At 37.3% G+C, this 14,843-nt stretch overlaps 1 protein-coding gene across 2 annotated transcripts in view; it reads left to right on the top strand.

Moving 5' to 3' along the window:
- Positions 1 to 14,843, top strand: part of LOC143756716 (uncharacterized) — a 71,689-nt gene that overhangs the window by 7,140 nt on the left and 49,706 nt on the right. Inside the window, exons 6-7 of one of the 2 annotated variants that reach the window (XM_077247359.1) lie at positions 273 to 348; positions 3,692 to 5,127. The exons of the other annotated variant lie outside the window; for it this stretch is intronic. Of the exons in view, the coding sequence (XP_077103474.1) occupies positions 273 to 348; positions 3,692 to 3,710 (95 nt within the window). The 3' untranslated portion in view covers positions 3,711 to 5,127. Of the gene's footprint in view, positions 1 to 272; positions 349 to 3,691; positions 5,128 to 14,843 lie in introns of those variants that run through there. 2 annotated transcript variants of the gene reach the window in all.

The raw sequence follows: 14,843 nt of genomic DNA, 5'->3' as shown, positions 1-14,843 counted from the left end.
AGCATTTGTGAATCCAGAGGAGAGTTTATAGGACGGTACTTTTTACATGTAAATTACTCTAAATTTACTTAAATATTTACTTAAATAATTTTATTAATAAGGTCCAATAAATATACGAGTGGAGAAGATTCTGTCCTCTCCTTTCTGTTGATGTGATGTTGCATGATCTGAGGATTATCTGTCATAGAGGCTAGTTTTGAAGCTAATAATTCGTCAATGATTGAAATAACAGATTGAGTCTATATGAGGCTAATCTCAGTTTTTCTCATCAGCCCCTGCTGGAGATACGGAGCTCGTTTATGCTGAGGTCTCTCATGACAAACACAAAGAGTGGAAAGAAGAAATCAGGTATGAACAAAAAAACACACTGAAACTACATCATTTACAAAGAAATACAACACAAGAATCTTTCAGCTTGTGTTTTTTATTAGTGATGCTACAACGACTGCCTACAACCTAAAGGGATATTTCACCAAAAATGAAAATTGTGTTATTACATTTTGTTGAACACGAAAGAAGATATTTTGAAGAATATCTCTTGACGGTAGCCATTTTTGTTCCTGCTATGGAAATCAATACTATCAACTGTTTGGTTATCAACATTCTTTAAAATATCATCTTTTGTGTTCAACAGATTAAAGAAACTCATACAGGTTTGGAATAACTTGAGGTTGATTAAATAATGACAAAAATTTCATTTTTGGGGTGAACTAATCCTTTAATGTCATATACAGTCACTTCTACTTGATGTAAAGCCTTCTAGTTGATTTGTCATTGCCAGTGCTCGAAGTGGGGCGGTACTCACCGGTACGCAGTACCGGCACTTCTACATTTTACTCTTAAAGGGATACTCCAGCTGTGGGAAGATGAATGTGTATTTAATAGTGATCATTTATATAGTAGAAATGTGAAATTATTTTTTAAATTGAAGCATTCTAGACTGAGAAAAGGCAGAAAATGTATTTTTTACTCATGTGGCTGAAAGACAACAACTCCCAGAATGCACTTGCTTTGCTGCCCTTACGAGGCCAGGCTACTCCCAAACCACGCCTAACGGTTACAGGCGGCAGTATCCGAAAAATTTCTCCACACATTCTCTAGGCTAATACATACTCTAGTAACAGTAAAGGTTTATAAAAAGAACCACAACCGATGGGAGTTATAACTTTTATATTAACGTAAAATTAATATTAACACTTTTACACTCAAAGCTCTTCCAGAGCTTCGGCTGTTTCCTTATATTCATTCACAGTATTGTCAGTCAGGAGCTGGATATTTCCGTCTGATGTCCTGGACAACACAGGTGGGCAAAACGAGACGATAGTCTTTACCAAGTCGCTCGCCTTGCTGGAACCATTCCATAAAGTGACGAATGGCTGTTAGGCGATATTGTCTACAAAACAGTAAGCACAACGTTAGCACTGCGAACTATTTGAACACAGTATACTATCATAGATGTAAATATAACAACAATAGCTCAGCTGACTAACGTTACGAGGGAAGAACATTGTGATAATGCCGGGTGTCCAAACTCTGTACATTACGTCTTGGTAAAAAAAAGAAAAACAAACCAAATAACGTTACTCACTTTACACTAAGCCGTCCGTTTGTCCCTGCGGGCTTTGGCTGGCGTTTCCAATTTATCTCATCCAGAAGAAAATGGGATCGTTGAAATTCGCGACAGTAATAGGACTCTCTATCTGTTTCCATAGGCGCACAGCGAGAGCACTGACAGCTCCAGTCCGCCCCAGCTGGAGTCTGGCCGGGCTCGAGTCAGGTCTTGCTCCCCTGCTGCAGCAGCTGCTCCGGCCGCATCTTGTTCCTCCATCTCCCGCAACTGTTCATCGCTGTATTGCAGCTCGTACAGGTAGCCGCGAGCATCAGATTCGCGCAACTGATCTTCGAAATCCCCTTCTGTCATTTCAACTTCTAAACTAACGTTACCTTCCGCTATCGTGATTAGCCCACTATACAAACTTTATACACAGAGCAAGAGCCTGTTAGCTTAGCTTCTACAGAAAGATGGCTGACAATATCTTACTTTCTGTGAGTGAGATCCCGCCCCATATGGGCGTAGTGAAAACATGCGGAACTAGCTACTAGTACTGGCTGTAGTTTTAAGCCTCTGGCCCAAAAATCCTCTGATGACGCAAAATGACGATTTTTGCGTCATCGGAGGATTTTTTCCAGACTAAAAATACATAAATCTCTCATATCAGGGGGAAATGAGGGGGGGAAGCAAGGTAATTCGAAAATACTACTGGTTTTCTACTGATACAAATCTTAATGCTAAATCCTGGAGTATCCCTTTAAGCGTACCTGCACTTTTTCTTGCGTACCGCTACTTCTCGCATGTAGCCGGTACTCTACCACTGACAGAAAAAGTGTCAGTGTCAAGCCCGTTTCACATATACTCCGTTTGCAGTGCGTATATGGTGAATATTTTTTCCTCACCCGTATTAACAGGTTAGAGCGTTCACACTGCACGAGGATGCGCTCCGGCGATCCGTTCCAGGAGCGGTGTGTAGCCTATACAGCAGTGCAGAGATCGTTTCCACACCGAGTCTATTTCTGCTGTGCTGCACGTGCTGAATTAAAGTTACAGCGCATGGTTCGTGGTCAAAATGAACACAGATTGAAATGTATAGTATGTCACCATAAATGCATTTTTGGACTTGCAGACTTGGAGGAGTTCCGTTTTCTCACACACACACACGCACACGCACACGCACACGCACACACACGCACACACACACGCACACACAAACACGTACACACACACACACACACACGATTTGTTTAAATAAATTTATGTTGTTAATAAATAACAATAAATTGTTGTTGTACCAGCAATATCTCCAAGTTTTGTTTTTCACAGTAGAAAAATTTTATGATTTGCCAGTGCAAGAGAGTACCGGCACCTTTTTTCCCCCACTTCAAGCACTGGTCATTGCACATTGCTTTCAATGTCATCACCCTTTTATACTAAATGAAAAGATGATGTAAAAAGTAACTGCATCTGTCTTTTGAAATAATGTATTTTACCGTTTGAAAGCTGTTTAATGGATTAAGTAATGAAGATCTTTCAAACACTGACAATATGGCGTTCAATAAGTGAACAAATATTTCAGCTGTAAATCAGTCAGACTATTCAATTGTGTTGTTTTCATGTCTCATGTTCAATGCAAACATCTTAATGCATGTTTTTAAAAAATAGACAATTTTGTGTCGACTACATCAGTCAAGACTTTTTATTACATTAACTGTTGCATTTTATAATTTCATTTTAAGTTAAATTGTATTATTATATTAAGTAAAATAAGTTTGTTGTTTTCAAAGATTGTAATTTGTAAACCAGAATGAAAGGTTTTGGTCGTGGGTGTGATAAGTGTGATGCATAAGTGTGACTTCATCTCTGCTGAAACAGCATTAGAAACAAAGGTTTAGACTTCCATTAAAATGGATGAACCTCATTCAAATGCGTAAATGAGCTAATTATTCTGTAGAGTTGAACTTGCTCCATTTTTTTTGTATGGATCTTGCATTTTGTTTGCTACTTTCTCAGTAAAACAGTTTTACTACTGAAAAGCATTTGTCAGTTTCCAGCTCTGGTAAAGTTGCTATTGTCCCCAGGAGACTAACAGTAACTAACAGTCTTGTCCTGTCATGATTTTTCCTCTTCTGTCTGCAGAATCTCTCCCGGTTGCTGATGTTGAATACCCTGCGGTTGGGCCGGAGACTAAGTAAAAGGAGAGAAAAGAGGAAGAGGTTCATTACGGAGAGGTGAGGTTCACTCCGAACAGCTCAAACACTCACCAGGAGCCTAAGGAGGAGTGTGTGTACTCTCAGGTACAGACTCAGAGACGCTAGTTTCACAACCAGACTTGTGTGAATGAAGTCCTTGTGTACGTTTATGTTCACTTTGGGAGTTTTACAGTTTATATAAAACATATTCATGGAGTATCGGAGAAACTTTTTTGTAACTTTTTTTGTTTGACATGTTGATGATGGTATTGTGTGTTGTGTTATGGACTATCCAATCCAAAACATTTTCTTAGAATGCTTTGCTAATGTTCCTATTAAGTTATGCAAAATTTATTTCTGAATGTACTCTAAATGTCGATTTTTTTTCTATGCAAACGTTAAGGGAATGCTCCATTTCATTATTGGAAACATTATTAGAATATTACTTTTGAATGTTCTCTAAACATTCTGAAACAAGTAGTAACATTTAAAAAACATTAGAAAAAATGTTCCATTGAAAAAATGTTCCATTGATGATGTGTAAATAAGGTTTTAATGCTAACATTTAAAGATCATATAACTTTGAACGAATATTTTATGAATGTCACTGGATGAATGTTTGTTTGTAACTTTAAGAGAGCCTTGTCAGAATGTTAGCTGAAGTTCCTGAGAACGTTCCCTGTTAGCTGGAATAGTGTGTGTGAGTATTAACATTCGTGTCTGGGTTAAACTGTGAAACATCAAGTTAACCAAGCTGAAGGAAAGAAAGAGGAAACCAAATGTGTTATTTTCCATCAAACTAGCACTTCTGTTTTTAGCGCTTCATGAACTGTGCTGTTGGCATGCTATTACAAGAGGAAACATTACATTAAAGCAAACTTTAACTCATGAGTCTCGAGGAGGGGATCTGATGTGGTCAATCACTCAAAAGTCATGAAAATACTGCCATTTTTAATTATATTTAAAACATTTCAAAGCAATTAAAAATCTGAGCTTCGCTGGATTATAGCTTTGCTATAATAGTTAGTGAAGAGAATTTAACTTTAAAGTATGTCAAACATCTGCAAATGAGTTTTATTTATATGATGCATGTTATTTCAAAATGTTTACAGAAAATTATTGCTGTAATAATTTCTTACATTTCCTAAGTTCGTCGAGTACAAAGAGCAAAGAAGTCTAAAGGTTCGCTCACACTGACTGGGTTAAATTGCTTGTCGTGTAGTGTAGTGTAGTGTAGTCGTGTAGTGTTGGTTGCTAGTAGACTTGGTTAGTTTCTATCAAGTAAGCTGGTCAAGGATTCAATTCCCAGATAAAAACATTATTGCTTGAATACACAGCACAGCTTTGGATAAAAGCATCTGCCAAAGGCAGAACTTTCATTGAAAATTAATGTTAATTAAAATTACATTAATTGTAATTAATTTTATTCCATTTATATTATTTGCCAGATCTAGTATATAGATCGATCAGCCCGTTCTTATCCCATGTCGTCATATACTGACGCTTTTGCCTTAGCGTTTATATCCAACGCACATGGCACACTTTAGCGTCAATATGAGACGCAGATATATGGCGCCTCCTAGTGGTCTAACCCTAACACTAGCCCAGACCTAAACCTACCCATAACCGAAGCGTGTTATATCGACGCTAAAGGGTGCCATGTGCGTCGGATGTAGACGCTTTGGCAAAAGCGTCAGTGTATGATGCCTTGGGATGAGAATGCGTTGCAGCGATAGTATATCCAACTTTATTTTCATACATACAGTACACTCACGTAAAGGGAGACATACTGTATAGCAAATCTCAACTGCTTGATTGCTTGTATATCATCGCAAAATGTAACTATTATTACCGTTTTATCAGATTATAAGGCATGAAGATATTATTAGGATAATTCAAATGTTTACATTACGGTTTTCTGTAAAGCTGCTTTGAAACCATGTGTATTGAGAAAAGACAATATAAATAGTAAAAAAAAAAAAATCGTTGACTTCTTGACTGTCAGTGTGAAAGGCCCTTAGAACAACTCTAATCAGCTTTTATTCATTCTGATTGAGAGCATATGTTGTCGTTACTGTATGTAAGAGTCGTGTTCGGTCAGTTCCTTCAGCTTGAGTTTGGTTTATAAATGTGAGGTTGGTAAACACTGTCGATTTACACCACTTTATTATGATCAGTTTTTACCGGGGTGAGTTGGACAATCTTTGCGTGGGCTTCAGAAAGTCGGTTGTCTGATGTGGATTTCTTAAATGTGGTTTCCTGATCATATCCTGTGATAGGAAACACCTCATCCCTTCTCAGTGCAAATATATATATATATATATATATATATATATATATATATATATATATATATACTGTACACACACACACACACACATATATATATATATATATATATATATACACAAACACACACACACACATATATATATATATATATATATATATATATATATATATATATATATATATATATACATGGATATGCAGGATCCCACAATTATTGCACATTTAATTTTCCACAAGTTTTCAGGTAGTTTGATTCTAAATAGTTTGCTTGGGTGCATGAATGATTTAAATGATTATATTTGTTAGTGTAAAACTCTTTCTATAAAATGTCTTGTGAATCTACACAAGCAGTCAAAGCGAGTAATGTTAGTCAGATCGAGTGATTTGGAGCAGGTTTTGATGTGGGGTTAAAGGGATGGAGATGTTGCATCTTCATTCTCCACTTTACAACTTCACACGGCTAATGATTAACATGCATGTGAACACGATGCAGAATATCATCCAGCTGTTATCTGCAGGGCTGTAAACAGACTCTCACCAGAAAATGAGAAAGGAAATAAAGGATATAAGTTTGCTTCTCTCGGTTTGATTCTCCTGTATTCTGTGTTTTCACACTCATCAAGATAGAATTGTAAATAGCACATAAGGTACATATCTTTACTTCATGTGTAAAATACGTATGTTTGGTTCCTGAATAAAGATAATAAAGTGTGAAACAAGATAGTTATCCTTTTTTATTTGGTGAATGAGACGCTGCAGTAATAGGCAAGGCAAGTTTATTTATATAGCACATTTCATACACTGTCAATTCAAAGTGCTTTACACATTAAGGAATTAAAATAATCACAAAATAATAGCAAGGAAAATTAAAAACAGTTACATCAGGAAACTGAAGGAAGGGTCTATTTTTTAAAGAATGAGCCTTACAGATGCAATGATGTGTTTCTCTGAATCATATTGTAGGATTACAAATTTATTTAAATGTTTTAATTTAGGTTCAACAGTATTTTAACTGAGAAAGTGCACACACTGTTTTCCATTTTTGAGGCAATCAAGGTTTCGGACATTAACCTCTTGTCACATCTCAAAGGTCAGCTGGGCCTTTTGTTGATCTAATCAGGCTGATTGGATTAGCATCTCAAGGCTCTGAGTTACACTGTTACCTGGTGAAATCAGGTAACCAGCTGAATCATGTACTTTCCTTTACATGTTTTGTTTAAGAGTCCCCTCCTCTATGAAATTAATCCCACCCCCTTGAAATGTATATAAATTGAAATGTAAAGTTCCCTTAGATTAGACTTGGGTAACATTTTGGATGCAGCAGACTACAGCAAATAAACAATCCTGCTTAAAAGATACAACCCCAACGTCTCCTGGTCTTCGCGTCTAAGTCTCCTACACTTAAGAAGAAAAAGTTTACAACAATATCCACGTCATGCACACGGATTCATTCACATACGATTTTGCACTTTTCAGCAGAAAGAATTTCACTAGAAATGTATAATTGAAACGAATACTATTTTTCATCTCTTTTGTTCCTGAAACCTAAAAATGTGTTTGTATGGTTGTCTACTTATTTCATCCAAAAATAAAAGCCCTATCATCATTTACTTACCCTCATGCCATTCCAGACCTGAATGATTTCTTCTTATAATTTAAAAAATATAAAGCTCAGGACCCCGTCGACTTTCATTGTATGAGCAAAAAAAGTTTAAACATTCGAAATATCGAATTTGTGTGCAACTGAGAAAAAAAATATTAGTTTGGACTGAACTCCACCTGATTATGTTTAAGGAAAAATCACACTTTTATTGTTTCTCATAATTTCCTTTTTGGAGCTCCCCCAAATTTTACTTTCGCTTTAAACAACCAATGGAATTAATTTAAAAATATTATGACATTGTTGAATTCATCTTTGCATCACAACAGTTTTTGACCTAAAGCAGTTTTTTCATTCCAAACCTCAATGACTTTCTTTTTCGGTGAAGAACATTTTAAAAGCTTTTTTTAGTGTTTTGTGTACCCCATTGACTTTCATTGTATAAACAAAAACTTTAAAAACATATATATATCTTGTGTTCCACCGAAGAATAATTTTATTTGTATTACAATATCTTACGTAAATACTCTTAAAACTGAAGACTAACTTATTACTTGATTATGTTTACGAGTTAAAATCACACTTATAATTAATCTCAGTGTAAAATATAATTTGACATTATTGAATTATAGTAAAGCGTTTTTTTATAACCATTGCTGGAGATGGACAGACTTGATTGAAGTGTGAACACAGTTGACTTTAGACACATTTTGACACTTCAACTTAAATATCTAGTGTCAGTACTTTTGACACATCTGTGTGTTCCTTCAGATGAGGGTCAATGGTGACATTGTGAAACCAATCAAACATTAACAGTTCAAGCGTGTGATCTTGAAGGACATGAGATGAACGTTACTGGCATCAGGTCTTTATTGGCTCTTTAATTGACATGGATCATCTGACTTTGAACAGGCCACACAGCCGTCGCATGACGTCCATACGGATCGCAGCTTCTGCTGGAACTTATGGCGCGTTTTCAATGCCAAAATCAAACATTCGAACGACCGACCGATCGATCGAACGTCTATCCGAACGTCTTGTGCTTTTGAGCGTCTGACCGAGCGGGTTGACCCACGTGACGACCTGACAGCGTCAGCGTCTTGAAATTAGCAGTTTTTTAACCATGCAACATAAAATGGACATAAAAGGCAATACATATAAATATTGTACCCCTTAAACAACACTAAAACATTTTTCCTGAATCCTGTGCAGGTAAGGCTATGTGTTTTACTTTCAAAGTGCAGAAATACTGTAGGCTATAGCCTATAGACAGACTTTCACATCACAAAGCAAGATTCAACCGCGATTCACCCCCCCCCCCCCCCCCCCCCAAAAGACTTTCGCACCAGAAATCGTTTTTTACTTTGTTAAATATTGTCATCTAAATCCCAAAGAAAAAAAGAGCATAAAAAGTCACATTTTCATAAAGCAGTAATTTGGCATGAACCAATCACTCAATAGATTTCCTTATTTAAGAATATTTTCAGATACATTCGCATTGAATTCATCATTTTCAGGAGAATATAGGCTACATTATGATGTTCACATTGGAAATGAAAGAAGAACACCTTTTGCAACATGTCTTAATTACAAATATTATACTCCATATTTATGTTTACATAATATAGTGTTATTTTTTATTTAATCTATGTCGATTAAATGAAAAGTGAACAGCATGAGTAGGATAGGATCATAAGATCGGTCAGACACGATTTTGACCACTTTATTAAAGGTTGTATCAGTGATTTCAGGCCCAAAAATAAATGTCTAATCTTTCCTAACGATCCGCTAGCTGCCCGCCCCCTAAGCATGCCGTCAAAAAAACTCGTCTCTGTAGGCAGCCTAGGCTCTGAGATCTGCACACAAAAACAAATGGGTACAACCACCACTCAAAACCAAAATAAACAGTGTTCCAACCAATCACTGACAGGGGCGGGTGTTGTGAGGTTTTGCGCTCGTGCACGGCTGGACGCGAAATCGGAATTTGGTTCAAATTTGGGCAAAAAGGTCGGATTTGCTCCATCTTTTGATGATAAAGGGGGTGGCCAGCAATATTGTTATGTTTAAGGACATTATGGAATTAAGATAATGTCTGTACTATGTTATGATATACTGTACAATTGAATACAATCGTTGCTAAGTCTGCCGTCTGCACACTTTACCTCAGAGCATCCGTTAACTGAATGAATTGAGAATATCACCAGAAAATCAGAGCCGTTAAATATGAAATACGATAACATCAGCAATTTTCATTCAAGCAGCTGATTTCTGTAAATGAATGTAAAACTAAATGTAGGCTATATTGCAGCACAGGGTGGAGTCAGTATAAATTAATGACGATTTGAGACAAATAAATGTAAATTTAATATAAAACTACGTAAATGGCGCTCTGTGGCGCGGCAGGGTTTTGAACAAGGTCCTGAGCCGTAGCTGGGCGCAGCGGACAGACGCCGAATGGGGCCGCCGGTGTGTGTACACTCATAGAGAATAATGTGTTCGAATTTTAAAGACATGGCGCTGCGCGACACGGCGATGCGCTTCTCGTCCGGTGTGGGACCCCCTTCAAGTTTTGTTTAGAAAACCTTGAATCCATGTAAGACACAATATCATTAGACATAATCCATGTCATTAGACACAACGTGCACACATGTGCAGGCCAATGTTTTTTTTGGTGATGACGGTGACGAGCTCAGACCCACGGTTGGAGTCACGTGACCGCGGTATTGCGGTAATGCGGTAACCGTCCCAGCCCTACCAATGTACAATGTTCTCACAGTCCATAAAAATACACTCCAAATTAATAAATGTAGCTTATTATATATATTTTTTTTACTTTTTGCAATAGGTAAATCTTTTTTTTTTTTAAACAAATCCAGAAGGTTTTCTTAAATATTAGATTATATCTGTGTGTGTGTGTGTGTGTGTGTGTGTGTGTGTGTGTGTGTGTGTGTGTGTGTGTGTGTGTGTGTGTGTGTGTGTGTGTGTGTTCGTGCGCGTGCATGTGTGCGTGTGCGTGCGTGTATATACACACACACATTTACATTTTAAAGTGTTGTGACCTGTGAATCTAGAGTTTAAAAATTTTGCAGAACTTAAAAAAAGCTACTAAAATTTATTGTAATATGAAATATTGTTACTGAAAGTTTTATATAGCATAATTAAAATAATTAATTTACTTTTTCAAAAAATGTTACAAGTCCAAAAAAGTCCATACTGTCATGGTGCTCTTCGGTCACTTTTGATCAAACAATTTTCTGTTTTAAACAAAATGAATTATTATAAATAATTATACAAAAATGAACTGATAGGGCTGTTATCATACAGCATAGTTGAGTCAGGAGACTGAAATAAGAGGTTGAAATGAGATACAAATGGATTAAGCTGTGATAAAAGATTTGCTGTTTCCTTTTTTAAATGTTTTATTGATTTTTAATGTTATGTGTAAAAAAATGCTCTCTCTGTATTCAGGTTTGACTGTAGTATAATAATGCAAAAACATGTACACTTCAAATCAATTATTATTATTTTTTGTAAACCTTGACAAAAAATATTATTTGAGAATTAAAAAAAAAAATTCAAATCCACAGCTTAAAGGTAATTCATTTTGTCCAAAAACTACTAGAGAATTCACAAGCCTCTCCAGAGAGCTATACAGGCATCTAGTGGTAGCACCATTAAATTACATGTTTTATTTCATTTTCTCTCAACAGATGGCATCTGATTCAAAAAATTTGATTTAATTGGATTTAAAAGGCCTAGTCTAGATTAAGTGAAAAAAAATTTAAAAAATTTGAAATCATTTTTTTTTTATAGAATAGCTATTGTAAACTAAAAAAAATATCAATATTGGGAGTTGTCATTACAGGTATGGTTTAAAGACACTTCAAGAAAATATTTATCAATTAGTTTGTTAAAATATTATAATAGTTCAACATAAACCTATACTTTGATGTTTAACATTACAATTCAGTCTTTACAGTGGACCTTACATTTAAAGGGTCATTCCACTGGTGGAGACATGAATATGTATTGAAAGTGGGTCATATATGTAGTAGAATAGTATCATAAATTTCTAATTTGGGACCTTCTTGGCCGAAAAAAGGCAGAAAATGACTTTTCAGTGCTTGTGGATTGTAGACAACAATCCCCATAGTGCATTGCAATGCTCAGCTCCGCAGGCCACTCCCACTACAGTAGCTAGCATAACTGCAAGATATTTGTGCAATGAACCTGCCACGTTAGCGTGTTAACAAAATGAAAATAAACTTACTTTACAGAAAGACGACCATTTGACCCTGTAGGCTTTGGCTGACGTTGCCAGTTGACCTTAGGCATTCTAAAGTAGGTCTCCAGGACGCTGCTATCCATATGGGGTGCGAAACTCGGGTGAGCAACAACACACACGTCCGTATCATCCTCCGATTCCGTAGCACCGCTGGAATTCTCGGCAGCAGACAGACTCTTGTTCTGTGTCCATTGGCGCACAGTGAGAGCAAAGGCACCACCAATCTGCCCCAGCTCGAACCATTGCGGGCTCCTCGTCCGCGGCAGGCAGATCGTCTGCATCGGCTGTGGTGACAGCAGCTTCAGCCGCCTCCGGTTCCTCCGTAGCCCTCAGCTGCTCGTCGCTATGCTGGGGCTCATAAAGGTAGCCACGAACATCTGTTTCTACCATAACTTCGTCAAAATCCAGATCCTCCATAATGCATCCGTCTGCGTATTCAGTACCTTCGTCCATATTTTCAAAAAGTTTCTGACGGTGAAATCAAACGCACTGGCACTGATCTGATAGGTCTGTTACCGCATTAGGTCCAACCCCCTATGGGCGGGTTTGAAAGGGTGGGAACTAGTGCTTGTAGTCTTCACAGAAATCCCCCTCTTTTACACTTCCTCCTACAATGACGTAAAATGACGATTTTTGCGTCATTGTAGGAGGAAGTGAAAAAGGTAAATAGAGGATTTCTCTCGCCTCAGGGGAAAATGAAAGAGTGTTGCACGACCATTCAATAGTATGACTGGATTTCTAACAATGGAAATCTTAATGCAAATGGGTGGAGTGACCCTTTAAGATAAAGACTTTTAATTGGCCCATGTTCTCAACCGCTAGAATCTGAGTTTTCATAGTCACCTTTGGATGTTAATCAGTATTGCCGATACCGATACCGATACCAATACGATACTTTTTACTTTAAAAAAATAATTTTGTGTAGGGGAGAGCAGCATGTCATTATTTCTGAGGTGAATGAATGATCAATTCTTTAGGCAATATTTTTTTATTAATGTATTGACGTGCACACAATTATTAGTTATTAGGCACTGTAGAATGAATGCTTTACAGCCTTTTTTAAAAAAGAAATAAAAATAAAGAATAACAAAAATATTTTCCTTTTTTCAGGTTTTAAAAGCAAATTAAATAAAGTGAAATAAAGTGCACACAATTATTACTGAAGAACAAACAAAGAACAAAATACTGTGCAATTGCAATTGCATCCTCTCGGCCATCCTGATCTCTCATTCAATGTGCTATTATCAGCCTTCGCTGCTCCTCTGTGCGTTGTGTCAGTGAGTCACGTGACGACACAACAAACGAATCACAGAAGAGCAGCAGGAGGGGGAGGAGGAGCAAATGGATGTGAAAGCAGCGTAGAAGGTAGGTAGAAGACACGAGCAAAGTATAGTGAACGTAGAGAAGAGATATTTAAATTAAAATATCGATTCAATTACAATTGTATCGATCTGATACCAATACCAGTGTTGGCATCGATAGTATCGATATTTAGATCGATCCGCCCACCCCTACTAGAAAAAGACAAGATGTTCGGATAGACGTTCGATCGGTGGGTCGGTCGTTCAAATGTTTGATTTTGGCACGGAAAACGCGCCATAGGAACTCTGGCTTGTCTGTCAATGATTGAGCGCGTTGAGGACGTGGTCACCGTTTCTGCTTCTGTTTTTATCAATAAGCTGTGTTTGTTTCCTTGTGTTATCGCAACTTATGATCCACACAGTTCATTGTGATCGGTAAACACTCGCACGGTTTCCGCCCTCTCAAAGTACAGCTTGATTTAGAGTTTAAATGTTATTGTATGATTTAGTTAAATCTGATAAAACCGGTCCAGAATATGTCGAGGTCATATTTAAGATATGTAAGTAAGAAATTATACTTTACTTTAAAAATTAAAAAAAATAATCTTTTTTTTTCTAGGAACGTTAGGGTAACTAAACACTAAAACAACTTTTTTAGTTAATTATCTGTAAGAATGGAGCTTCATAAATGCTGTTAATTGATTTGAGTAAATTTTTTGACATTTGGGTATAAAGCGTTTTAATTTTCAAATATATGGTGTAAAAACGTCTGAGTGCTGCCCTCTTCAGGTTAAACGGAAAGCTCCTGCAGTAGGGGTACTCTCTGACGTCACTCTGTCACGCCCTTGGTGCGAGCTCACCACGCCCTTGGCAGCCCCTGGTATAAAAGCATCTGGTTCCGTCAAAACTACTGTAGTGGGTCAGGAGTTGGAATTACAAGTATTGAGAACGATCAGGATAGATATATATTAGCATCTAGTTAGCATAGCATTTATATAGTTATTTAGATTATTTCGTGTAGCCTAGGTAGTTAATCTCGCCTATCGCTCCGGTGTGCAACCTGCATTTTACGTGGGATTGCTTCTCCAACGCAATGGAGGTGGAAATGGGTTTCTCCACACAGCTCGCGCTGCCAAACGCTGCTGTTCCTGTATGAACTCCATCACCGCAGCGGCGTCATGATGTGAGTGAGCATATATTTTTAATCACAATTTATGTTCCTTCTTATTAGGCTAAAGTTAATCCTCTGGTGTCGACAAACGCGCCGCCGCGATTTGCTGATTATTTTTTTCACATAGCAGCATAATATAATGAACCTAATGGTAATAATAATCCTGGAAAAAATTACCTCAAAATGACTGAATATAAGAATAATCGGATCCCGATCGCGATGCGGGAGTCATCCCGCAGTTTGAGCTGGTGTCCACAGACAATTCACCCTCCTCCACTTCAGATGAAGGTGGGGGAGAAAAGTTCTCGACTTCAAATGACCGCTCTGTTGCAAACATAGAGGTTGCAAAGCTACTTGCGTCACTCAATTTCAGCTAGTTTGACAGAAGCTGTCACTGCGGGTCTCAGGTGCAATTTAGAAAGCATTATGACGTGTCTTCAGTCTTCCGAC

The sequence above is a fragment of the Siphateles boraxobius genome, unplaced genomic scaffold (assembly GCF_051911475.1).
Source record: "Siphateles boraxobius isolate OS27281-9 unplaced genomic scaffold, OSU_SipBor_1 3, whole genome shotgun sequence".
Classification (NCBI taxonomy): Eukaryota; Metazoa; Chordata; class Actinopteri; order Cypriniformes; family Leuciscidae; genus Siphateles; species Siphateles boraxobius.
The sequence above is the reverse complement of the archived record's forward strand: the minus strand, read 5'-3'. Positions and strand labels throughout refer to the sequence as shown.